At 43.1% G+C, this 27,355-nt stretch overlaps 1 protein-coding gene and 1 pseudogene across 2 annotated transcripts in view; one reads left to right on the forward strand and one right to left on the reverse strand.

Annotated features, from left to right (window-relative positions):
- Nucleotides 1-1,189: 1,189 nt before the first annotated feature.
- LOC308532204 (large ribosomal subunit protein uL4-like) lies at nt 1,190-4,722 on the reverse strand (annotated as a pseudogene). The gene is made up of 3 exons: nt 2,737-4,722; nt 1,878-2,310; nt 1,190-1,466 (listed from the first exon to the last, which is right to left on the reverse strand). The product of its transcript is annotated as a large ribosomal subunit protein uL4-like (transcript).
- A 4,358-nt stretch (nt 4,723-9,080) lies between these two features.
- The window catches only part of LOC308532280 (broad substrate specificity ATP-binding cassette transporter ABCG2-like), a gene marked incomplete at its 5' end in the record, with an annotated part of 71,993 nt that continues 53,718 nt past the window's right edge, over nt 9,081-27,355 (forward strand). Inside the window, 3 exon segments of the mRNA XM_081109642.1 lie at nt 9,081-9,148; nt 14,832-15,003; nt 15,006-15,019. Coding sequence (XP_080965768.1) covers nt 9,081-9,148; nt 14,832-15,003; nt 15,006-15,019 — 254 coding nt within the window.

Consider the following 27,355-nt stretch of genomic DNA (forward strand, 5'->3'; position numbering starts at 1 on the left):
ATTTATTATGTGACCCTGTGAACACTAATAGAGTCAATGAATGTTTGCAAATTTCTTTTAGTAGCCAAATTCTGGCTGTTTGCAAAATTAATGTGAAGAATCTTTGAAAAAAAGTATATTATTTATTCAAATCTCTTTTATTTAATCTACAACAAAATTTGTCTCTTTCGTTTTCTTCTTCCAAAATATTTGTTGGTATATCAGAGGAAAATGGTCATGATGATTTCTACCTTATTTTGCCTGTGGTATATTTCACTGCAGCATCTCCATATATTAAAAATTTGAAACATCCCTGGCTGGTGTGGCTCAGTTAGTTGGGCATCATCCCGTGCACCAGGAGGTTGCTGGTTCGATTCTTGGTCAAGGCTTGATCCCTGGTCGGGGTAAGCAGGAGGCAGCTGATGGATCAATGTTGTACTCTCACACCAATCTCTCTCTAAAAATCAATAAACTGTTCTTTTTTTCAAAAAAGGTTAAAAATTGGAAACAGGTGTTTGGCAGTGATACTGCAGAACTTGGCATTATGCTTTTACCATAAGCCATTTTTTAATGTCCTGTCTGACTGAATAAGATATAGTGATTGCAGTGCATCGGTACAGGGTCTCTTCTAGAATGTGTTCCTGGAAGATAACTGGGCAAATTTCATGGCAGCAGCGGCTGTCCTGTTTTGTTCAGACTCTGAACTTATTACTTTATCTGTTTAGCAATGAGGAGAAAATGCTTGTTGAGTCATTAATCATTAATGCTTGTTGAATGAGCAGGTTAATGCATTGAGTTACACTTTCATTAATTTTCTTAGTGGAGAAATGGATATTAGATCTTAAATATGAAGCTAAGTGTAGTGTTTAATGGTGAAGGTATGATCTCACCTCTTCTTGTGCCTCCTTAGACAATCACAGCTTTGCAAAGTGTAAGTTTATATAAATGCGGTTCAGAATCTCTTTCTGAACAAAACCTAAGAGAGCAGGGCTGCACGAGTGACTTGAATCTTGCTTCTTTAGAAGATGTGGAAGGGAAAATGAGTTTCAAGGGTCTCAGGCTATGCTCTTTTGCATATATTAGCTCACGCTTCACAACAGGGAAGGTTTTTGTTTGCTTGTTTTGTGTTCCTCACTGCCTTTGATCAGATTTTTATTCAGAATTAGCTGTCCTAAGTGATTTGACCTGTATGGAATAAGCACATTTAAGTTTATGCCACAGGCTTCTTTTCTCTGGTGGGTTTCTGTTCTGTGGGCTTCTCAGCTCCTGGTTTCTTGGTAGCTGCAGCCTCTTTTCCCACCAAAGGCTTCTGCTTTGTAAGGCCAACAGCCTTCTTTCCTTCGTCCCTACCACAGGCTTCTTGCCTGGAACCCCCTTCTCATCTGCTTTGGCTTCTAGCGCTGCTGCTGCTTTATCCAGCCTGAGCTGTGGTTCTTGGCCTGGAGAAGAATGGGGTCCCAGTGCATGGTCATTGCATAGAGGTTTAGCTTCAACATGATTTGTGGGGAAGCATGGGACTTGGTTGGAAAACCTGTAAGGAGGAATCTCCAAAAGGTCAGAGGCCTCTAGGGGATTCTTGCCAAAGGCAGCAGACCCTGCCTTGACTTTTCCAAACAAGTCTGAGCTCTTGGGTGTTTTATGGGAATCTTTATGTTTAGACTTCAAAATGTCCTTGTTTTAAAGACACTACAGATACATGTGTTTCTCAAGGATACTTATCCTTCTGGTAGTATCTAGAGGTTAATTCTGGTTCATGCTGTTGCTACAATAAAAGCCTAAGGAGGCAGGCGAACAGGGTTGTCTGGTTCCTTTAGCCAGGCAGTCCCTTAGCCCTCTCTTTCACAGAAACGTGTGTCAGAGTAATCCATTCATTCGTCGCCCAGGGTCTGCTGGTCAGCCCCAGCAATGATTCCTGGGTTATCCAGTGGATTCTTCTTCAGGACTCTGTGATGAACCTACTTGTGTGGTGTTTGGTGGGCTCTTTGGGTCTCTGGACTTTTCAATATTCTGCTCATGTCTGTATTGGGCATCTTGTGCATGGGAAGGTGGTAGTTACTCTTGAGGGAGGCAGTTTTACTCCAGGTGTCATAAGGAAAGCACCTTCAATCCAAATGCAGACTCAGCCCACATATCCACCAGGAGCAAGTTTCAAAATGTTCAGTTTGCTTACATTAAGCAGAGTAATTCCAGGGATGTTTCTGAAAGCTTTGATGATACCATTGTCCTCATAGATGATGCAAAGTCCCTGCACTGGATACAATGGTTTCTCATTTTGCCCTTGCCAGCTCTCATTCACTGAGGGGTAGAGACCTTCTTTATATAATTCCAGGCCATAAGCTTCTTTTTAAAAAAAAATATATTTTATTGATTTTTTACAGAGAGGAAGGGAGAGAGATAGAGAGTTAGAAACATCGATGAGAGAGAAACATCAATCAGCTGCCTCCCACACACCTCCCACTGGGGATGTGCCCGCAACCAAGGTACATGCCCTTGACCAGAACCGAACCTGGGACCCCTCAGTCTGCAGACCGACGCTCCATCCACCGAGCCAAACCGGTTATGGCAGGCCTTAAACTTTTTTTAAAAAAAATTTACATATTGATTTGAGAAAGAGAGAGAAAGAGAGAGAGAGAAAAATAAAGATCAATTTGTTGTTTATACATTCATTGATTGATTCTTATATGTGCCCTGACCAAAGTTCAAACCCACAACCTTGGTGTATCTAGGATGATACTCTAACCAACTGAGCTCTCAGGCCTTAAGTTTCTTAAGAAGCAAAACTACATCCTTCGTTTTCTTGTAGCCTTCAACTTTATCTTCAATCACCAAAGGAATTTCAGCAATTTCCTCAATATGATGACCTTTAGACATGACCAGCGCTAGGAAGGCTGAGGCAGCCAGAGTAGAGCAGATGGCATATTGCTTCTGTGTTGTGTTCACTCTGCGGTGCCAATGGTGCCAGGTTTTGGCTGGTGCAAATGTGTGGCCCCCACAACACGTATTTCCAAAGCACCTTGGCCAGAATGATGAGTCCCACCACCTTGAACTCTGGGAATTCGAGCCACAGCTCTGCCAGTACCCCAAGACTGAGTACTGGTTTGATGACCTGCCAATTCACTGCCAGACTAGAGTTGTCTACTGCTTTTGTGCAAGTTGGTGTGAACAAAGTTCCCAATATCTGGTTGAATGGGAGCCTTAAACACAGCAGGCAAAGTGACATTTTTGCCAGATGATTCCCCCTTTTTGGAGTACACTGATGTCAGTGGATGAGCACATGCCATCGTGTGGAGAGAAGGACACAGTCCTCTCAGCCCGGTGGCTTCCACAGGAAAAGCCAGGGAAACCTTTTTATCATTTTTATCCTTGAGGAAATGGGGTCTTGGAGCAGCTAATAAATAGCAAGAGCCAATCCAGACCCCTTTGACTTCAGTCTGTGTTCCTTCTATTCTACCATACCTCCTTTATATATTAGCAAAAGCAAAACCAACTCACTACTGTCAACATCTACAGCATCCATCTGCAAAAGGATCTCTGGAGGACATGAAAAAGTTATACAGTCATGATTCAGAAACTCTACCTTGCTGGATCGATGAACATTAGAGGTAGCAACTGAGTGTACATCACCTAAATAAACTAGGATAGAGAACTAAATTATGTCCAAGCCAAATGAATACAACTCGGGAGCAAGTGTGAATGAATGGATGCAGAATGACTGCTTTAAACAACACAGAACTTAGATGGTCACTTATGGAAGCCCAGTAAGTCAGTCTATCAATGATAAGCATTTATTAAGAACCTACTCTATATGTCTGTGATGACACTGGGGTGAGTCTTGCAGGGCTTGGGAAAGGGAGTGGTAGATTATCTCCCTAGAAGAACTTTGTCCAGGGGCAGGAAAGTGAGTTACACCAGAAGGTAGCAATGTTCACCTGGATAGGTGAAGCAAAGATGTTTGCAGGCAACCAATGTAACCAGTGAAGTCACACCCTTTGGTCACATGTCAAGCATAGGTTCTTTCAGGGACCAGGAGACTTAAGTCATGTCTTAGGAGGCAGGTGGCCAAAGGCAGGACTAGTCGCATATTTTTATGCAAAACAAAAAAGCCAAACTCTTATTCAAAAATGATGGGGACCTATCAGGTGGCAAGGCTGAGATTTTGGCAAGGGCCCCAGGCAGCTTAGAAGTGCAATAGAGCTCCCGAAGCTTACCACCTAACTGGAACTTGGGGGGAATCTCCCCACTGTGTATATTCAGATGTGAATTTCAACTGCAGGAAGATGTCTCCTTCACCAAGGCTCTCCTCCAGTTTCATACTAAACAAGAAAATAGCACATTCCCTGCATGTCTGTGGTATTGCTCCATGTGACCTTTCTATGAGGTGAGACCTTGGGCTGAAGGCTTCCCCACGTTCACTCCACTCACAAGGTTATTATCCAGTGTGAACTCTCTGATGTTTAATGGGGCCTGAGCTTTCCACATTCACTACAGCCATAGACTTTTCTCTAGTATGAACACTGTACAATAGGCTGGAGCTTTGGCCAAAGAATTGCCCATGTTTGTCCGGATAGCGTGGGTCAATGGTTGAGCATCAACCTATGAACCAGGAGGTCACGGTTCCATTCCCAGTCAGGGCACACGCTCCGGTTGCAGGCTCAATCCCCAGTGTGGGTCATGGAGGAGGTGGCCGATCAATGATTCTCTCTCATCATTGATGTTTCTATCTCTCCCTCTCCCTTCCTCTCTGAAATCAATAATGAAAATAAAATGAAATGAAATAAAAAGCAGCAACCTGAGGATACTGGCTATGGATTCAAACACAGGCCTCTTTCATCCTAAAGTCAGTTATTTTCCACTTCAGAAGTCAGATAAAGTTAGTAGGTTCTTATATATTAACTAGTGGCTGGGTGAATGAATTCATGCATATTGAAAGGAAATTAACTAGAAGAAATATTTTAATATCTCCATTGGCCCTTTTTTATAACAGAAGTGTCAACCAAATTCACGATCAACAATGACAGATCAAAACACATGCATGCGATTGGCGCCAGTGAGAGCTTTATATATATCACACACTTAGCCTTTTATATATATAGAATAAACTTGCTTAATTAGACCTGCTTTCTGATTTAGCTAAACTTTTTCCAGCCCAGAGAAGCACTCCAACTTCTCTTTCAGGTAATTGTCAGCAACACAGCAGTAAATATCAACACAGACAGTTCGTATGCCATGTATCAATATGGACCATAAACTTGTAGGTTTTTGTGATTATGGTAACACATACTGCAGTTTATGTCACAGTCCTCTCTTGTGGGGCACATTAATGGTTTCTAATATTTTACAATTTTTAAATCTCACCTCCTTCATGCCACTCTCTCTTGCCTTCTCTGCCACAGAAGATATATACACATACACAAATGCATGACTATCTACATATATAAAATTTGCCATTTGTTGTCTATATCTTCAAAAGAAAAACCAGGCAGTGCGCTCGTCTGAGAGTCTCACTTCTCTTTGGAGCAAACTAATTTAGGCACCAGTCATAAACTTTATGATACCTAGACTTCTCAGACTCTAAACATGAATAAACATTAATAACTAGCCACACAAACCTGCTGGGCAATAAAGAGAGCTGAGGTTAGTCTGCCCAATAGAAATGCTTGCTTTGACTTGAGCTTCCCTCTCCCAGAGCTTCTGTGTCACCAGTTCAGTACATAACAAGTATGAAGAGTTAACAAGGAAAATTTGTCATAGTGACTCATTTTCTGTTGTGGTGCTTGGCTTTTAAAATTCAGAAGCAGCCACTGAAGCAGATTTGGCACTTCAAAGTTCTGCCATAAAGTGCATAAGCTCAGTTTATATGATAATTTGGTTTATAATGATGATTACATAATTACTATGTGAACAGCACCATACTCTTGGACTACAAAAGCCTAACATGTGACCCTTAGCTCTGAGAAATGTATAATATATTGGCAAAAGGAGAAACCCAAACAAGGCCCGAGGAGCTTATAAATAATCATTGTGAATCTTTTTTTTTACAAAATATATATTTTATTGATTTTTTACAGAGAAGAGGGGAGAGGGATAGAGAGTTAGAAACATGGATGAGAGAGAAACATCGATCAGCTGCCTCTTGCACGCCCCCTACTGTGGATGTGCCCGCAACCGAGGTACCTGTGGGTGTCAATAAATGCCAGTTCCTCTCCTCTATTCAAAATGAAATAATTACCCTTATGAATTTAACCTGTTTAAAAGGTAGAACACATTTAAAAGACCATATACAGGCTGGGGCAAAAGTAGGTTTACAGTTGTTCAGATGGGAAATAATACAATAATTAATCTATATATATAAAAAGCCAGGTGTCAAGACCAGAACGACGGATCAACCAGTCACTATGATGTGCTTTGACCACATCTCAGTCCCTCCCCACAGCCTGCAGGCTCCCATTGCTGGATGGCCACTGGGGAACCATGGGGAACCGGGCTGGGTGGTGGTGGAGAGGGACTGGGGACTGGTGAGTGGGCAGAAGGCAGACCTTTTGGTCCCTCCCCCTGGTTGGCAGGCTCTGATCGATCTTTAGTTTCTTCCGAAAGGAACGTGGCACGTCCACTGCGCAGCCTCCTGGGATGCGGACTCACCTCTGTGAGAGGCTCTGGAACAGAGACTTCAACAAGGACTTCAGCACCTGCAGCGACCCTCAGCCTTCGCTGCTGGGAGGTGGATGGAGAACAACAGCTTTAAAGACAAACACCCTCCTCAGGAAGAACCCACCACCTCCCTACTCCACAGCTCCTTCCATGTTTGCAAGAAACTGCACATGCTCCTCCCAGCGGGATGGGCAGGGCCAGAGCCTGAGCTGAGTGGTTCTGCCATGGGGGAGGGACCGAGCCAGGCGGCTGGGCCAGTGCAGGGACAGAGGGAGGGAGGATGGGGCAGGAGCAAGGGGGCAGTCCTGGTTCCCTGCACCTCCTCCCACAGGCATAGCCCTTCTTGGTTGAGTTTCTCACGTCATTGTTAGGGTTTTGGCTGGTGATGCCAGCTGTGAAAGGATTCACAAGGGAGAGGAGAGACCGGTGTAGAGAGAGGGCATTTATTTTACTTCCTTAAAGGGAGCAAAGGGCCAGGTGCCCTTTGATGGCACAAGGCACCTAAGGCAGAGTGGGCTGTTCTTTGATGGCGAACAAGGAACTGGGGTGGGTGGCAGCGGCGGGGCTGGACTGGGGACTGGCAAGCGGGTGGAAGATGGCCCTGATTGCAGGCTAGGCCTAGGGACCCTACCTCCGCATGATTTTGTGCGCTGGGCCTCTAGTAAATAATAATACAAGAGTAAATTGTCTCATGTACTCACAGCTGTAATCCTACTTTTGCCCCACTCTGTATATTCTCAGAGATGGCAGCAGTTTTATTCCAAGGTTTGTGCTAATCTTGTTTCTAGCTGGAAAAAAGAATAATCTCACACATATTTCAAAGATTTGTTGTGTTCCGTGATTAAAATGCAAATTTAGTTTAAGAAGTTATCTGTTATTTTCTCTTCTTAGTACTTAAAGTGCAATTACTACCCTGAGAGAGGAGGGAATCCCCTAAATTAAAAAGTAATCCTCACATTAAAACAAAACACAACAACCTCAGAGGAGTTATTTCTTAATGATTACAGAGTTTCTGTTTGAAGTGATGAAAAAGCTTTGGAAATAGATAGTGATGATGGTTACATAACATTGTGAATGTAATGAATGCCACTGAGTCAGACACTTAAAATGGTGAAATGGCCAATTTGCTGTTACAGTTTGCTCCAATTAAAAGTGAATAAAAATAAATAGATGGAATTTCTTAGCCATGTCAAGATTTTTAAACTTTCACTTCATTTCAAGAAATACGTATTGAATGCCTCATTGGTGCTTCCGCATGCACAGCAGAGGGATGATTCGAGGCAGTGACTTAAACATAAAGAGAACTTCCAGCGTGGCCCATCCAGTAGTCAGTATTTCACGGCCCTCATATTGCCAGGTCAACGTTACAAGGCCGGCACTGCTGCCATTGCCATTTTACATTTATCTTATAGTTGAGAAGGCTCGGATGAAAAAACTTGTCAAGGCTGGTGAAGGCGGGAGCAAACCACCGTCATGCTTTCAGAGTATGAAATGCCTGTGTACTTCACCCTTAGCCTCCTAGTTCAGAAAAGGAGAACATTGAGAAGGATAGCATGTTCTAAATATAACTTCTCTCCCCTCTTCAAACCTGCCGGGGACCTCTGCACTGAAACCTAACGCTGGCTTGGCTTTGCTTTCTTTCACTTCCTTTCCAAGTCTGTGTTGTCTTCTCGCCTGTACGTTTTTGCTAGAAGGCAGGGCCTATGGAAGGAGACCCCCCCCCCCACCCCGTTACGTCAGAGCTAGCCTAAGACAGGAAGTTTACACAGAGTGAAACTATTTGCTAGAATTGGTTTTGACCCCTCTTCAAGTAGTTAGCATTGGAGATGTTGTCGTCAGGATTCCATTGCACAAAGAGAAAGATATAAAAATATCTCCCTGACACGTGGATTTCCTTCTGTTTCCCATCCCCCTGCCAAGGACGCTGGAAAAGGATCCCAGGCAGACTTTTGGTCAATGTGAATCCCAGAGGTTGAGAAGGAAATGCGGACAATAAGCAGCTAATGGAGAGAAAGGGGACTCAGGGAGATCTGAGAGAGGTCCTTTTCGCCCTGGCATTTCCTCAAGGCCAGGGCAGCTGTGGACCGCCCCAGCCGTCTAGTTGTGGGACCTGCCCTGGGCGGACAGGTTTCCCCTCTGACTTTCTCTTGCCTCTGAGAGCCGGCAAAGGGCAGTCCTGGACTTCAGGGACATGGATCTTGACTGAGGTCTCCGTAGGGAGCCTTTCACGTGTGTCCCCACTGCCTTGCCGGCTATGGTGTGGGCTGCTTTCCTACCAATATCACGCAACATAATTGAGGTGAGTCGTTTGCCTGTTTTTGTTTTTCCAAATGTTCATCCTGTGTAGAGAATCTTGACCTCTTTTTGGTATGCGCTTTAACACATGTGCCACTTGAATCAGTACTTCTCGTACTTTTAACACACGAATCACCTGGAGATCGTGTTAAAGTTCAATGGGTGTGGGGTGGGCCTGGGGTTCTGCATTTCTGACGAGGTCCCAGGTGGCTCCAGGAACCAGGTTGTGAGTAAACAAGGGCTTAAACCCTCTGGATGTTTTGCTTTTGGGGTGACATGGGTTGGAGAAATGCTGTTCGAAGGAAGGAGTTGGCTGACCGCATGATTTATGTAGAGTTCCTGAGAAAAAAAACCACAGCATCCCGCCCTGGTTATACCCTATGCAGCCTTCTCTGATGGAGTATCTCTAAGTGTGGGGGTTCCTGTTGAACAGTTGTTGGTGTGGTAAACCAAGTCACCCCAAGTGAGAGGAGATGCCGGGCTGCTCCTTAGATTGCACAGGCCACTTGGAGCAGAGCCAGACTTTTTTTTTGTAATTTTTAAAATTTGGGATTAAGTGTCCACAGCATGCCTCACACTGGTGTGGTTAGTGATCACTTAGAACATTTTCGCTTCAATTAAAAATTGGGGCCCTGGCTGGTGTGGCTCAATTGGTTGAGTGTTGTCCTGTGCACTGAAAGGTTGCCAGTTCGATTCCTTGTCAGGGCACACGCCCAGGTTGAGGGTTCGGTCCCTGGTCAGGGTGCAACCAATTGATGTTTCTCTCATATCAATGTTCCTCTCTCTCTTTCTCTCTCCCCCCACCTCCCTTCCTCTCTAAAATCAATTTAAAAAACTAATTGGTGTCTTCCTTGTACTATTTGGAAGTAAAGATTGTAAAGCATATGAACCTATTACATTGTCTAAAATCAATTTGAGTAAAGAATATAATGTTTTATCTTCTTGTGAGAGGCCTATGTTCCTCTTTAAGCTGAGTAGCTCCCTGTCCTAAATAATATATGTTCATCTGAAAGTAGCTTTTTCTGTTATTAATCCTCACCGTGGGTATTTTTTCCATTGAGTTTTAGAGAGTGGAAGGAAGAAGAGAGAGAGAGAAACATCGATGTGAGAGAGACACATTGATTGATTGCCTCCCGCAACTGCCCTGACTAGAGCTGGGGATGTGCCTTTGACTGAAATCGAACCCAGGACCCTTCAGTCTGAGGACCCTTCAGTCTATTATTGAGCCAAACCGGCTAGGGCTGAAAGTAGCTTTTAATTCAAAGACAAACCAAGAGGGCCGGGGAGGAGGGGGGTGGGGGTGGGGGAATGAATAGATGGGAAAAAGGTACTTATTCTGTCCCTAGTTGAAGGGAGAACATAGCAATGGGAGTAAAATTGGGGAAAGGAGAGTGTTCGCTGGGGAAGTCACAACTTAGCAAAATGAATGAAAGAAACCCCGAACCCAGAAATAGAATTCTTTCCCACCCATGCATGGCAGTTCTTCTAGCATAGTAGCTTGTGTTTTCCTCAGCTGAAGAAATGTGCTTGAGACACAATAAGTAAATCATAAATTGTGTCATTTTATTTTTTAAAATATATTTTATTGATTTTTTACAGAGAGGAAGGGAGAGAGATAGTCAGAAACATCGATGAGAGAGAAACATCGATCAGCTGCCTCCTGCACATCTACTGGGGATATGCCCGCAACCCAGGTACATGCCCTTGACCGGAATCGAACCTGGGACCCTTCAGTTCGCAGGCCGATGCTCTATCCACTGAGCCAAACCGGTTTCGGCAAATTGTGTCATTTAAATAAATATGCTGAAAACACTCGTCATTAAAGTTGAGGATTATGCAACGGAATAAAAGGTCAGAGGTGTAAGAAGGCCTCATGAGGCCCAGAATGAACCTGTGAAACCATCCCAGATAGAGGGGAATTGCTTTTGTTTGAAAAAAAGCTTTACCCTGGCTGGCTTGGCTGAGAGGTTGAGCATCGGTTCGATTCCTGGTCAGGGCACGTGTGTGGGTTGCAGGCTCAATCCCCAGTGGCGGGTATGCAGGAAGCAGTCAATCAATGATTCTCTCCCATCCTTAATGTTTCATTCTCTCTTTCCCTCTCCCTCTCGGAGATAAATAAAAATATTTTTTTTTAAAAAAAGAAAAGAAAATAGCTTCAAATGACATTCCTTTATGTCATGGCATATGACCAGGGGTGTTTAAAAGTTTAACAACCTGTGTGGCAGGAACATCGACCAATCAGAACAGAAGCTACTGTAAATAACGCACACCACAGCAGACCTCTGGTAGGCAGTAAGAACATACGGGGCTGAATATTAGCCTAAGCTATCCCAGGTTTTAATTAACCATTTTTTTTTTTTTTGTGGGGAGAAAATGCAAAGCTTCAAATGAGCTCAGAGATGTATAGTATAGTAAATCCTCACTTAACATCATTGGTAAGTTCTGCAACTGTAAGCAAAACGACATATAATGAAACAATTTTACCATAAGCTGATTGATATAAAGAAGAGTTAAGTTCCTATAGCATCTCATCAACGTTATAATGGAACAACTTAGAACAAAATGACAATATTTGTTATTTGAGGACCTGGCCTCATACTCTTAGGTGAGGCCACTCCCTCTCTTTTCAAGCCCAGAGCAAACCCTCATTCCAGCTGTGTATCCTGCTACCTACACTATAGAAAGTAGAGTTCTCTTACGTCACTGCAAGATTCAAAATCCTGTTTCTTGAGTAGGACTGGAGAAAATGCATATATTCTTCTATAAAGAGTTAGAGCAGAAATGAAATTTGATCGCCATGCTGTCCTTTCATACAAAGCATTACCTCCTACATTGTCCCACTTGATTTTTCACACCTGTCTTGGAGTATAAACCCAGGGAGTAATTATTTTAACCTTTCAATGAAGAAACTGAGGCTCTGGTTAAATATTTTACTGAAAGGCACACAGCTGGATAGTGGGCGGGGTTTAACCTTAGGCTATAAATCAGCGGTTCTCAACCTGTGGGTCGCGACCCCTTTGGCGGTCGAATGACCCTTTCACAGGGGTCGCCTAAGACCATCCTGTATATCAGATATTTACATTACAATTCATAACAGTAGCAACATTACAGTTATGAAGTAGCAACAAAAATAATTTTATGGTTGGGTCACAACATGAGGAACTGTATTTAAAGGGCCAGAAGGTTGAGAACCACTGCTCTAAATTCAGGTTAATCCTGTACTTTTCCTTAGCATTCTCATAAGACCTCTAACAGTCTATACTGTTCTGTACTAGGGTTTGTCTCCTTTTTATATCATAATTTGAAACTTTTGTGCATTAAAAAGAATCCCTTTTCTATTTCTTTTATTGAAAAATATTTTTTATTGATTTCAATAAATCAGAGAGAGAAAGAGAGAGGGAGAGATAGAAACATCAATGACGAGAGAGAATCATTGATCAGCTCCCTCCTGGATGTCCCCCACTGGAGATCGAGCCTGCAACCCAAGCATGTGGATGCTCAACCACTGAGCCACACCAGCCAGGCCTTCTATTTCTTTTGTCAAAATTATTCATGTGTTGTCTTAGCTTTACCTCCATTAAGGCCTTTAATCCCCAGGAACAAGTGTTTAAAGGCAGGGCTTCTCAAAACTGTATCATACTTAAACACCACCCGGCCGCTTGCTGACATGCAGATCCTGGGCCCCAGCTCCATAGATTCTGATTCAGTGGGTCAAGGCTCAGGTCTGAGAATTTGCGGCTCTAGTAAGCATCCAGGTGATCTTAGTACTACCATTCAGAGACCACACTTTACACAGCTTCAGTCAATAATTTAAAATAGCATCTGTATAGTTTAGTGTGCTTAGTGTGCTTAACAACAGATTATGGAGCTAGACTTCCTGGGTTTGAATACTGACGCTATCACTCATGCAAGCTGTGCCATCTGGGTAAGTTAACACCTCTGTGCCTGTTTCTTAATTTGTAAAATGGTTCAGTGATACTGCCTACTTTACAAGCTAGTTGTGGGGATTAAATGACTCAACAGGGCTGGGCACAGACTATCTCCATGTGTTTGCTCTTGTTATTATAAGTCTTGCTCAATTCATAATTATACTCTATGCTAGAAACACCAACAATACTAGTAAGAATTCACCCAGATACCAAATGCTCTCCTTTGATATAGATGTTACCCCAGGGGTTTAATCATGAGTTAAACAGGTTCTCGTGTGTGTGTGTGAGTAGATGTTCTGGGCTGTCAGCTAGCACTTCCCACCTGATCAGATAGGGCCTTTCCTACTGTTCTAAAAGTTTGGAGTTGACTCTGACAGTGATGAAAGCCATTCATATAGTTTGAAGCTGAGATGAGCATTCAGAATTGCATTTTAGAAATGTCTCACTCTGCCGGTGTGGCTCAGGGCCTAAGTAGCAGAGCAGCTTCTTTTTGAAGCCTGGAAGCCTTTTTTTGTACCTGGCCCCACCCAATAATGGCAGCTTTACATATCATCAGATAAATGGCTCAGAGCACATGTTCAACGATTGCATAGGCTGCCTTCAAATTTCAAAGAGGCCCACCGAGTATGGTGTGTGTGTGTGTTTTCCCTTTGTGGTGGGAAGTGCAAAGGTACAGCAACTTGGGTCTCATTTTAGAAAGGCTGTCCTAACATGCGCCTGATGGAATAGACCTACTAAGTTTTGGAGGGTTTAACTCTCACCCTTTGGAATCTATATGTGTACATAAGGTATTTTTGATGCTTATTTTTTTCTGTATACCAGATCTAATTGGCATAATAACATTCGTATATAGGATCGGGATGGTGTCCTCTGGAATATCAAGACCATCAAGGTTCTTTTTAACTATATTATGGATGGCAGGAGAGAGGACAGAAGCATAAATGTATACTGTTGTTCCTGTTATGTAAATGCAAATTTTGACTTCCCTTATTGGTTAGAAAGGAAAGGAAAGCATTTGATAGGTCAATAGTTGAATATCAGGTACAAGGTGCTGTGTTGACTGTCTCCACTAAAGATACCATTTCTTGAACTGCTGCTGAGATTGGCATCACCACCTGATTAAGATCATACTAATCTAATGTCATTCTGACTTAATGATCCATCTGACTTTTGTACCAGCTAAAAGGGTGAGTCTGGAGGAATCTCTGCCCCTATATCATAATCTCTGTTGTCAGCATTAATCCCTGCAGCCCCCTCAGGGACGTGGTATTACTTTTGGGTTCCAGTCTTGGTAGAGGAGAGGCAGGAGTGAGAGGGCAGTTCCGGGGGATTCCATTTGACGCTTCCTACCATAATAGCTGTCACTCCATGTGGCGATCCATGGTTAGGCTAACTTAGGCCAAGACTTCATCTATCTGCGGATTTCCATAAGCCCCTATTCTGAGTTTTCTTGATATTTGCTCTCCTTTATCTGTTAGTTATAAAATCTCATTTTTGACTGGACTCAGACTTAGAGGTAGAAGCTCTCAGAGAGGACAGTCTACGTCTCTTGGCAGTCTGCTCCTGGCATTTTTCTTCGGCCTCCTTTCATTCTCTTAGCCCAAAGTTTAGCATATTCTGCCGCCTCTTCCATGTTTTTCTTAGTACGTTGTTTCTTCAGAGCAATACGCCTGCGTTTGTGTTGCAGGACACGGGGAGTAACAAGACGCTGAATCTTGGGTGCTTTAGTCCTCGGTTTCGGACCTTCTTTGTTTAGAGGCTTTCTCACAACATATTTGCGAACATCATCTTCCTTAGAGAGATTACAAAGTTTTTGGATTCTGCTGGCTCTTTTGGGCCCCAGGAGTCGAGGCATCGTGGTATCAGTGAGACCAGGAATATCTTCCTCTCCCCCCCTTTTGTTTATAGTGACCAAGTTGAGAACACTGAGATTGACATCCACAATGCAGCCCCAAATAGATTTTCATTTCCTCTTTCCAGTTCTCCTTGGTCTATCATTGGAGAGCCTCCTGCTCAGCAGCAGGCGGACACAGCCACGGGTCAAGGCACCCTGCTTCTTGGGGAAACCTTGTTTGTCGTTCCCACCACTGATGTGAACCACACAATCCTTCCATTCTTCACCCAGAGCGCCAGCAGCAACTTCTGTGGCCATACACTTCTCATAAAAGGTACGAAGTTTGCGTTCATCGTCCACTTCAATGACTTTCTGGCAGCCGGTGGCTGGGAAAGGGATGTTGGACTTTATCCTGAAGAAGCAGACAGCCCCCGAGGTGCCACGAAAAAGAGCTATTCTGAATTTTTTAACCTTGTGGCATTTTGTGCCACTACTGAGGTTCAATGTAATTTCACAGGAAGTATTGAATAATCCCCAGAAGTGTTGGATATTTCCTTTGCTCAAGTGTAAGGTATAGTCACCCAGAAAATCTCTCTGGGGCTGTACTTTTTAAGAGAAATCCCTGGACCAGAGTGATTAGCAACATCTGGGAACTCATTACAAATACGAATTCATAGGTATTGCTCCAGTTCTACTAAATCAGAATCCTGGGGCATGGTTCCAAGAATGAGTGTTTTAATGAGAGTCCCAGCACATTAAAAGAGTGGGAAGCACTGTCTTCGATCAGTGGTTCTCAAACAGGAGTGATTTCACCCCTCAGGTAGGGCTGCCAAATAGCCAACAGGGTACCCAGTTAAATTTTAATTTAATATAAACAACAAATAATGCTTTAGCATAGGTATGCCCTCATGCAATGATTTGAATCTGAAACCCAGATTTAATCTGTATTTTTACTTCCTTCATCTGGGAACCCAGGGAATATTTGGCAATGGTTTGCCAATCATTTTGCCTGTTACAGCTGGCGGATGGGATGTGTGTGTGTGCTACTGACATCTAGTGGGCAGAGACCAGATATGCTGCTAAACATCCTGCAATGTACACCAAATAATCCAGCCCAAAATATAAGTAATGCCAAGGAGCTCTTTAAGGATGCTGGAACCTGCCCCACTAATGCACTTCCTAATGTCTTGGTGAAAGGAGCATCTTTCAGATCTTCCCAAAGGGATCTAGTTTGGATGTGATTGAGCAAGTTGCACATTATGAGTCTATTTCTCTTTTTCCAAAGCTTGCTGGCATTTCAACCTCATTAACTCCAGGCTTTCATTAAGTCCAGGCTTTCATTAGCTGACCTTTTCAAACTGTTAGCACTATCCCCAGCATTCCAACCAACATGTTATACTCCAAAACCTGGGGGAATTTACCCAAGTCTGTGTATTTATTTGAGATTTTGTCTTGTCTTTTGAGGTCCACCTTTGTATTTCTGTAGAGTCTGTTGTCACACCAACTCTTTCATTTCTGATTTTATTTGGGTTTTCTTTCTTTTTTTCTTGAATCTGGTTAAAGTTTTATCAGTTTTATTTATCTTCTCAATGAACCAGCTCTTCGTTTCATTGATCTTTTGTATTTTTTTTTTAGACTCTATTTCATTTATTTCCACTCGGAGCTTCTTTATTTTCTTTCTTCTACTCACTTTGGGCTTTGTTTGTTGCTCTTTTTCTAGTTCCCTTAGGTGTAAGGTTATATTGTTTGAAAAATTTTCATGTCAATTAATTGGGCTTGATTATTATATTTTATCCCTGTTGTCTTAACACCCTTAGAATCTACACCCTCAGTTCCTCCCCAGGCTTCTGCAGATGCAGGTTGGCAAAGCCATGTAATCCTGTCAGGGGATAAGCTCTCTTCCAGAGCAGGCCTGGTGCTGCCCTCTATGGGCTATTGTTCCAGTTCTCTGTCGCTGCATACAAACTACTCTATAACTAAGAGGCTTAAAACAACAACTTAGTGTTATGTCTTCTGGTTCTGGTTGGGTGAGAGAGAATGGGAGATCGACTGGGGATGCAAGTATAGAGAATTCTTTTGAAGAGTTTTGTTGTAAAAGAGGGCAGAGCAATAGAGCAGTGGTCAGAAGATGTGAGAAGAAGAGAGATGTTAGAGAAGAAATCAATAAACAACAGCATGTTTGTATGCTGTTGGGAATGATTCAGTAAAGAGGGACAGATATAGATGTAGATAAACTTCTATAGATATATAAGTATACGATATATAAAATATAGCATATATAGAATGCTATCTATATCTATATCTGATGATGTAGAGAGAAAGGGGGAAACTGATCTCATTGAGTTGGAAAGGGGGTGGGATCTACTGCAAATGGAGATGTTGCCTTAGGCCTTAGACAGGAGCATGGACAGTTCATCTAGGCCAGAGTCATAGGAGGGAAGGCAGAGTATGCCCGTAGGTGGGCAGATATGGTGCAGGGAACCTACAAGTCTCTTCCTCTTGCTTCACTTTTCTTAATAAAGTAGGGAAGTAGGTTATATATAAGCTGAGAATGACTACGGGAGAGAATACTGAGGAGGAAGAAATCATGAAATATTGAAATAGGATAATAGAAAAGTGAACGGGATAGGGAAACAAGGTAGGAGTTGCTGGGCACCACTGAGAAGCCCCAGCATCAAGATTTACCCAAAGGAGCTGAAAACTTGTCCTTACAAAAGCCTCAACATGAGTGTTCATAGCAGCTTTATTTATAATTACCAAAATGGAAGCAACCAAGATATCCTTCGGTAGGTGAATGGATAAACTGTGGTACATCTAGACAATGGCATATTATTCAGCGCTAAAAAGAAATGAGCTATCAAGTGATGAAAAGACGTGGAGAAAACTTAAATGCATATTATTTAGGCGAAGAAGTCAGTCTGGAAAGACTACATACTGTATGATTCTAGCTATATGACATTGAAAACAAACAAACAAAACTATGCAGACAGTAAAACAATTGGTGGTTGCCAGTGGATTTTTAAGGCAGGAAAACTATTTTGTACAATATAACAATAATGGATATCATATCATTATACACATGTCAAAATCCATAGAATGTACACTAAGAGTGAATCCTAATTTAAACTCTGAGCTTTGGGTGATTATGATGTGTAAGTTCATCAGTTGATCAACAAGTGCACCACTCTGGTGGTATGTTGATTGCAGAGGTTATATGAGAAATCTCTATATCTTCCACTCAATTTTGCTGAAAAGCAGGGGTAGAATAACTTTGAGAGTTGTGACCACATAGATTAAATCATAAGCAATGAATATCCAATATTCAATCTGATAAGTATCTAAAAAAAAATGTGTGGTCCTAAAAGATAGCAGGAATATGAAAGAATAAAGAATTTCATTATGTTCAAAAAGCTTTAAATTTAGACCAAAATTTAAAAAATAAAGCAGTATCCTACTAATGCTTAATTTAGGGTAAATTACAGATGCCAGTTGGCATTCAGAATTAGCTAATATGGAACACAAATGCAGGGATATCACAACAACTCATCTTGAAGTTACTTATCAACCACAGGTCAGGAGCAGGGCAAGAAATCATTCTCGGTAAAAATCTCCAGTTTCCAAATCACGCTAACTCCAACTGCTGGCCTATCTGCCAACAATGCTAGTGAAACAATTAGTTTCTTTAGTATTAAAGCAACTTTCATTTTAAGAAGATTTAGGATTAATCATAGAAGTGTTTAAGATAACCAAATCCATGTTAATATTTTTATATTAAAGAATTTCCCCTTTTGGTTATTTTATACTATAAGCCCAGTGCACAAACTTCATGCACTGGGGGTGGGGAGGTACCTCAGCCCAGCTTGTGCCCTCGCACAGTCTGGGAGCCCCTGGGGGATGTTCAACTGCCATAGAGGCAGGAGAGGCTCCCACCACCGCCGCTGCACTTGCCAGCCGTGAGCCTGGCTTCTGGCTGAGCTGCACTCCCTCTGTGGGAGCACACTGACCAACAGGGGGAAGCTCCTGCATTGACCATCTGCCCCCTGGTGGTCAGTGCATGTCATAGTGACCGGTCACTCTGCCGTTCGGTCGATTTGCATATTAGCCTTTTATTATATAGGATATTTATATGACTGAATAGAATTTGGCATCTGAGAACAATTTTGCCTGTCCAATTGCAATTGTGTAATTAAATAAGTGATTTAGGCTTTTGATTTAAAGTTGAAATCTTACTACATTTATAGAAAATGATGGGACATTTAAAAGAACTAAGATTGACCATATTTATGGTTCTAATTATTTGCTTTAAATGGGTTATTTGAGCAATTGGTAAGATTTAGTTTGTTAAGTTAGAAAACAGGAGTACCTTACTTTGCAGAAAACAGTTAACACCGCACGTCGGTGACTGCTATCCTCAGAAAGGCCTGCTCCCAAGGTTGGTCCTTAGCTGGTATCTGGGGAGCTGGGTCACAGAGTGTCCCCAGTCAACAGTTGGCTGATAACAGTGGTTCAGTTTGCTAAGATTGTGCAGACAATATGGTTTATGCTGAATGTCTTGGAGTCTGAAATTTTGATACATTCTAGGCAGAATGTGTCCACATACTCAGCCCCCAATATAAAGCTTGGGGTCTAAGTCTCTAGTGGGCTCCCCTGGGACAAAACATTGCACACATGTTGTTGAATTTTCATTGCTGGGAAGAGTGTGCTCCATATGACCCCATGTGGGAGAGAGAGGTCAAAAGGAAGCCTGCACAGGGAGTACTGCAGACGCTGCCTGTGTCTTCCAGCTGGTATCCTTACCATGTTGCTAGGAGTAGAGTTATATACTGACTTCTGTATATCCTCCCATTTTGTCTTATCCAAAGGTGAGGCCTATCTCTGACTTCTGTAAACCTCCCATTAATGATTCTATCTCTCCATCCCTCTCTCTTCCTTCTCTCTAAAAAGCACTAAAAACATATTTTTTAAAAAATCTCTTAGATTTGAAGATGTGAGTGTGGGGAAAGGCCTGAGAAGCAAGAGTGTGAGCAAAGGGACAGAAAATCAGGTATGACTGTGAGAGGCATGTTGGCCCTCTAGCAGTGCAGCATGGCTGTCTCACAAAAGAAGAGTGGGGACAGGCTGTGGTGGCTGTGCTGGTCAGGCTCAGCAGTTTGGAGTTGATTCTTTCTATGGGGAGAAGGACAAATGGTGTTTCGGCAATTTGTTCTCATAGCAGTATTTTGTTAATTCATAACAAGTCAGATATGAAGAAAGACTTTGGTTGTTCTAGAATAAAAATTGTACTGGGAACAAAGTGTAGGATAGTTTAGGTTGGATTAGAGGAGAGAGTGTTGTTAGCAGAGAACCGTTATAAAACATTCCAGATATAAAGTAATAAAGGGCTAAGCCAATAGAAGGTCAGAGGGAATGGAAAGAGATTCTTCAAACACTGTAAATGAAGAAGTGATGAGACTGGTGATCACATACAAAGGAAGGAGTAGAGTATATTTATGAAAGTGAAAGAGGAGGGTAACACTTCAGAATGAAGTATGTACCTGTGGGCTGTTTGTATTATATTTACACTAGAGGCCCAGTGCACAGATTTGTGCACTGGTGGGGACCCTGCGGGGATCAGGCCAAAACAGGTCTCTGATATCCCTTGAGGGGTCCCGGATTGGGAGAGGGTGCAGGCCAGGCTGAGGTACCCCACCGGTGCATGATTGGGGCTGGGGAGGGACCACAGGAGGGCAACAGGGCGTGTCCAGCCCTTCTTGCCCAGTCATGATCTGCCGAACCCCAGCAGCAAGCTAACCTACTGGTCAGAGTGTCTGCCCCCTAGTGGTCAGTGCGCATCATAGAGACTGGTCAAACGGTTGAACAGTCTACGGTTGGACGCTTAGCATATTATTAGGCTTTTATTATATAGGATGATTTTTCTTTTTTACCCTCAAGGGAGTTGGAATCAGTGTGTATATTGGAAGGTAGTCTGAACAGAAAAGTTTAGCCCAGCTGGTATGACTTAGTGGTTGAGTGTCAACCTATGAACCAGGAGGTCACAGGTTCAATTCCTGGTCAGGGCCCATGCCCAGGTTGTGGGCTCAATCCCCAGTGTGGGGCATACAGGAGGCAGCCAATCAATGATTCTCTCTCATCATTAATGTTTCTATCTCTCTCTACCTCTCCCTTTCTCTCTGAAATAATTAAAATATATATTTTAAAAACAAGAAAAGGTTAGACCCCGAATGTTCCAAGAGAGAAAAGAACTTTTGCAACTCTAAATATAACTGGAACACATACCCTAGGGGTTTGATGCTTACATAACTTTTAAAATCTTGGCTTTATCATAGAAGCCTCAGAGAGCCAAGCACCCCATACCTAGAGGGATAATGTGCGTAGTGCTGAATGGAGGTGTTGAAATCTTCTGGGGTCTTTGAAAGATTTTTCAAGCATTTTGTTAGAGAAGAGCCCAAGACACACACAGCTTTGGTGGTTGTGCTTCAGAAAAGAGTTTTCTGTCAGTGGAAGTTGAAGGAAACAGAACTACAGGAATTTGTTGGACATTTCCTAATGTGTCCCTGCTGTTAGCCAGGCTTCAGGAAAAGGTGAACAGCTCCTGGCCAAGGAGGAAGCAGCTTTAAAAAGTAAAGCCAAATGGAAGAACTGGCAGTACCCGTAAGAGACTTTGTAGCATTGTTCAGGCCAACCTTACCTTCCTGTTCTGTGGGATTCACAAACATATTTTGTATTTAACTGATAAAAATCGTTGCTGCTTACTTAAGTCCTGATTTCAAGTCTATTTTTTAATATATATTTTTTATGATTTCAGAGGGAGAGGGAGAGAGAGATGGAAACATCAATAATGAGAATCATTGATCAGTTGCCTCCTGCACACCCCACACTGGGGATTGAGTCTGCAACCCAAGCATGTGCCCTGACTAGGAATCAAACTGTGACCTCCTGGTGCTTAGGTCAACCCTCAACCACTGAGCAACACCAGCCAGGCTCAAGTCTACTTTTATGCAGAACCCACTCCTCTACTTATGAATCCAATACTTCATCAATATCCTTATCCCCACTGCCAAACCCTCCCAAACAATGCAATTATTCCTTCTCTAAGGGAAAGAATAGCCAGCGCTGTTTCACCAAAAGCAGCCAAAGTCCTCTATCCCTGCAAAGCAATCAACTCTCCCCCTTTGTTGTCAGCAACAGGACAAATAAAATAAAATGGAGCTTTCTTGATTCAGAACCTAAAATGTACTGATGATATGCAAAACTTGTACATACACATGGACACATGTGACAATCGAGGATGAGCAACTTTATTCCCATGCTGTTGGTTATTGAACATGTATAAGAAAGTCAATTTCTGTGTCCAAATAGTACACTAAGAAAAAATAGTCAATATCCCATACCTGTTATTTTTGTAGTAGGGCATTGCCTTGCTTGAATTCTTTCTAGGTGGGGCGTGTTGGCTCTTTTAGAAGATGCAAAATCCTTTCCTACTTGAAGAGAAGAAAACCAGAGAAACAGAGAAGCGGAAAGAGATTTGCCAAGTAGTTAAAAGGGAATAATTACATGTAGATGGTTACCTCTTTCTTTTCAGATTTTTGAACTGAAACACCTTTGGTTCAGTTGCTGCTTTAAGACTTTAAGATTATAAAAGGCCAGCGGCTGTAATGACGCAACGAACAAAGGACCGGTCATCCGGGGTGCATGGAGCACCTCTCCGCCCCTCCCTCGGCCTGCCAGCAGGGGCTTGTGGCTCGGGGGCGCGGAGAGGCTCCCGGTGGCCGGTGGCGGCAAGCTATTCCCACAGGGTGGTTCTGGGGTCCCGCTGGTGTGGCATGTCTGGGTCTCTCGCGATTTTGCGCGCTGGACTCTAGTAGAGAATAAGTTCTCAGGCTAGTTCGTAAAAATTAATCTTGTGACATTGGGATCAAACTTTTGTTTTGGTACCAGCAGTAACTATCAGTTGTCCTTTACCTTCTTCCAGTTTAAAGAAAACCTAGTTTCTTAGGCATAGCGCTGGAGTTATTTTGGAGCTCCAATATTGGAACACTCTAATTAAGCCACTTTGGAAAAACAGTCCTAAAATATTTTAACAGCTTTCTTTGGAAACGAGCCATGGTTGTCAGTTGCAGCCCTGGATCATCAAATCCATTTGTTAGAATACAATTGTCATTAACAGTTTACAAAACCAGAAAGAATAGGGGAGTACTTCCTTTCTCTTGTCTTTCCTTCAGTTCTTTTGAGGCAGTGTAGTAAGAAGCTGGGAGAATTCCTTGGCAAGTGGAATGGGGAAACTGAGACAGATAGCTGAACAAACTGGCCGAGCAATTTACAGCCAGATACAGTGAGTCACCAGGGCATTTATGGGATGCTGCGTCTGTGCCAGGAACTATGCTAAGCACTTAATCGTCACAGAATCTTTGGAAATAAAGATAATTACACTTTGGTAGGTTAGGAAAGTTAAATGATTTAGTCAAGATTGCCCACCCAGTTAGTAAAACCAGGATACAGGATTCAAACCCAGAGCTCCCTCTCTCTCTCTTTTGTTAAGATACATTTTTATTGATTTCAGAGAGGGAAGGAAGGGAGAGACAGAAACATCAATGATGAGAGAGAATCATTGATCAGCTGCCTCCTGCACGCCCCCTACTGGGGATCGAGCCCACAACCTGGGCATGTGCCCTGACTGGGAATCGAACTGTGACCTCCTGGTTCATAGGTCCACACTCAACCAGTGAGCCACACCAGCCAGGCAAAATTAAAACTTTTTAAACTAAAAAGTAGTTTATAGTGGGTAGTCATGTCCTAGGCTGGTATCTTCCCTGACACAGGTCAATCTTTTTTTATTTTTATTTTTTTATTGATCTCAGAGAGGAAGGGAGAGGGAGAGAGAGGTAGAAATATCAATGATGAGAGAGAATCATTGATGGGCTGCCTCCTGCATGCCCTACACTGGGGATAAAGCCTGCAACCTGGGCATGTGCCCTGACCAGGAATCAAACTGTGACCTCCTAGTTCATAGGTCAACACTCAACCACTGAGCCACGCCAGCTGGGAACAAAGGTCAATCTTTACCTTAACTGAGACTATTGTCTTTTTGCATCTTTGATAACATATCGTTGGAATGTCAAAGTAATTTTCCTTTTTCCTGACCTCTCAAAGCACAGGCACTGGTCTGCAGAGTTCACAAATCCCCTCATTGTTGTTGAGTTCATTGCTGACTGCTAACTATCCTGCGTCCATCTAAGCAAAAGAAGTGTGTGTCTATCATTTCATTTTTTATCCAGTCCCGGAGGTTTCTCTATGACCAATGGGTTTCATGTAACCCACTTATGTCTCCTCTTTGGATTGTAATGTATAAAAGAAGGTGCAGAACTGCCACTCTCTGGAGCATTATCTCGATCTGTTCGGATTCTGCTTCCTGGCAATTGTAAACTCACGAAAATGCTTCACAGGTTTGAATGTTTCTTATGTTAACATTCACGTACAGAATCCCATGTGTAGGCAAAGAACAACTGCTGTCTCTCACAAACTCTGGTATCCTTTGTTTCTGAGAGAGCACTTGTGACTGCTATAAAACTGCTGCAAAAGTTGGCCTGCCTCTTTCAGTAAAAGAGGCAATGCTACATAGAATTTTCCCCACCTGCTTTTGGCAGATTGACTCCGTGGATTTAAAACTTCATTTTCTGGAGCTGATAAGGTGACAATGCTCCTCTGAAAAAAATGCAGGGGAGACCTGTCTTGTAGGTTGTCTAAGCAAGTATAGACCAAACAGGCCCTGTGTGAGAGTAGCAGACTCATTGATCAAGTGTTTGGTGACAACAAACAATGGTTATATTACATTGTACTCTTGATGAGTGGATGAAAGAACTGTGGTGCATCTACACAATGGAATACTACGCTGCTGTAAAAAAGAAAGACCTCTTACCATTTGCAACAGCATGGATGGACCTGGAGACCATTATGCTAAGTGAAATAAGCCAGTCGGCGAAAGATAAATCTCACTCATTTGTGGAATGTAATGAACAGCATAAAATGATGAACAAAGATAGATACAGAGACATAGAAGCATTGAACAGACCGTCAAACCTCAGAGGGAAAGCAGGGGATGGTGGGAGGGGGCGGGTGAGAGATCAACCACAGGACTTGTATGCATGCATATAAGCATAACCCATGGACACAGACCGTAGTGGGGTGAGGGCCTGTGCTGGGGGGTGGGAGTGGCCAGGGAGAGGTCAGTGGGGGAAAGGAGACATATGTGATACTTTCAACAATAAAGAATTTAAATTAAAAATAAATAAATAAATAGTACTTTTATAGTAGGTTGAAAAGAAGTGATATACAGTGGGGCCTTGACTTACGAGTGTCCCGACTAACGAGTTTTTTGAGATACGAGCCGTCTCTCAGCCGATTTTTTGCTTTGAGTTGCGAGCTAAAATTTGGGTTACGAGTCAGCTTCAGATACCCCACCACTAGTTGGCGCAGCGAACGTCACAGTGAACGCCACAACATCAGCCCAGCATCACGTGTCTCACTCTCACTTTTTGATTTGACATGCGAGTAATTTGAGTTACGAGCTCCGTCACCGAACGAATTAAACTCGTAAGTCAAGGCCCCACTGGACCAGTAAAGGATGGGTTTGGTTAAAAGCCCAGAGAGACTATAGAGACTTCTTCCTTGACTACCAAACGAGGGAGCACAGCCAGCCCAATGAGATCTGCCTTGGACGGTTCCAGCCGGTAGCGGCTAGATGGGTTGGATGACCCTGACTTCCCTTTCTGGTGGTTTGAACATCCATTTTTCCAGTGTCCATATTCCTTACAATAGGCACACTGATCCCGCTTAAGGTTTGTCCTTCTTTCCCTTGGCCTGGGTCCTTGTTTCCCTTTCTTATCTGTCTGGGAGCTTCATTCCTTAATAGCTGCCGCTATCAAGGTTGCTTTCTTTTTCAGTCTCCCCTCCGCTTCCTCCTTAGTCGCCCTGTCTTGGTTGATGAAACCTTGTTTGCTATTTCTAGCAGCTTGGTTGGTTGCGTTTTCCCCCCACAAATCCTCGAGCTTCTGCAGCTTTCTCCTTATGTTGGGCTGAGCCTGACCTACAAAGGCTACATTGACCATAGTTTGATTTTCTGAGGTTTCAGGATAAAAAGAAGTGTAGATGCGATATGCCTCACAAAGTCATAGAAGGCTGCTGGACTTTCATCAGGTTTTTGGAAGACCTCGGAGGTCTTGGCCATATTGGTGGGCTTCTTGGCCCCAGCTATTCCCATGTGCTCCTCAGTGTTAAAGAGTGTGAGAAGGAGTTGCTTGCAGTCAACCCAGGTGGGCTTATGGGTCTGGAAAATTGACTCTAGAGGTCTACCATGGCTTGAGGTCCTTCAGAATAAGCGGGAGTGTGATGTTTCAATTCAGGAGATTGGTCATGGTAAAAGGCTGGTAGTAAAGGACTGACCACCCCCTCTTGTAGGGTCCCATCTTCTCCAAGCACTTAGGGACACCGAGTCTCCCAGAGAGGCATCTGAAAAGCTGGGGGTGGCCTGGGTCCCTGATTAGCTGAGTGCAAGTGCCATCCAACTGGCTCTGGAGAGTCCGGTTGGGGAGAGACAGAAGGAGGTGGTGTATCTTAGCTTCCCTGACCAGGCAAAGGAGTACTGGGTGCCACTTGAGGCATGTATGGAGGTAGTAAAACTGGCGGGGCTTCCTTGGGGGGTTCCTGCAGAATAGGAGGCTTATTCTCCTTCTGAGGTGCCTGCTTCTCTTCTCCTGCCTGTCTCTTTTCTCCTGCCATTAAAACCTTACTCTGTCCCTTAGGGACAGAGTAAGTTAGGGAGGGAATAAGTAAGGGAGGGAATAAACCTTAACCCTAACCCTTAACCCTAACCCTAACCCTAACCCTAACCCTAACCCTAACCCTAACTTACTCTGTCCCTAAGTTAGGGAGGGAATAAAACCCCTTAACTAAATGCCAGGTGGGTAGTTAATCACTTTAACTATGAACAATCACCCTTAAGCTACATAATCTTTACTCACTGGAATAGAGATAAGCAACGCCCTAACCTTTGGAATAGAAATTGATAGGATTAAAATCAACTGGTATAAATACAGATGTAACAAGACAATAAAAGACAGAACCTAATGACAGAACTTGGCTGGAGATCCTGGCTAGAGAACCCAACCATGCTGATCAACTGAACACTGCCTCCGTGTCATTCCTTCATCACCGACTCCGTCCACACCTTTGGGAATCCCTGGGCCTGCTGGGGCTGGACCCCAACAGTCCACACCTCTAAAAATATTTTGTAAGAGTTTATTTGAGCCAAAATTGACCACAGTTGCCAGGAAGCTAGATCTCAAATGCTCCGGAGAAGGATAGTGTTGAAATTTCTTTTCTTCATTCAAAAGTAAGGAAGGAATTTAAGGAAGATTACATGAAGCTGAGAGAGACCAAGGCAGCAATTGAATAACAGGATAGTTAACAAGATCATGTGCTCTCTTGAGGGTGGTTATACCTTCAAGGGGGTATTCAGGAATTGCAAAGGTATGTTAACCTATATGCACAAGAACAGTGGGCAGGGATTGCTTAAAAACCTTTCACTAGCCCTGGTCAGTTAGTTCAGTTGGTTAGAGCATCTTTCTGATGTGTCAAGGTTTTGGGTTGGAGCCCTGGCCAGGGCAGAGACAAG

This window comes from Myotis nattereri, assembly GCF_964212035.1.
Source record: "Myotis nattereri genome assembly, chromosome: 1".
NCBI classification, from domain to species: Eukaryota; Metazoa; Chordata; class Mammalia; order Chiroptera; family Vespertilionidae; genus Myotis; species Myotis nattereri.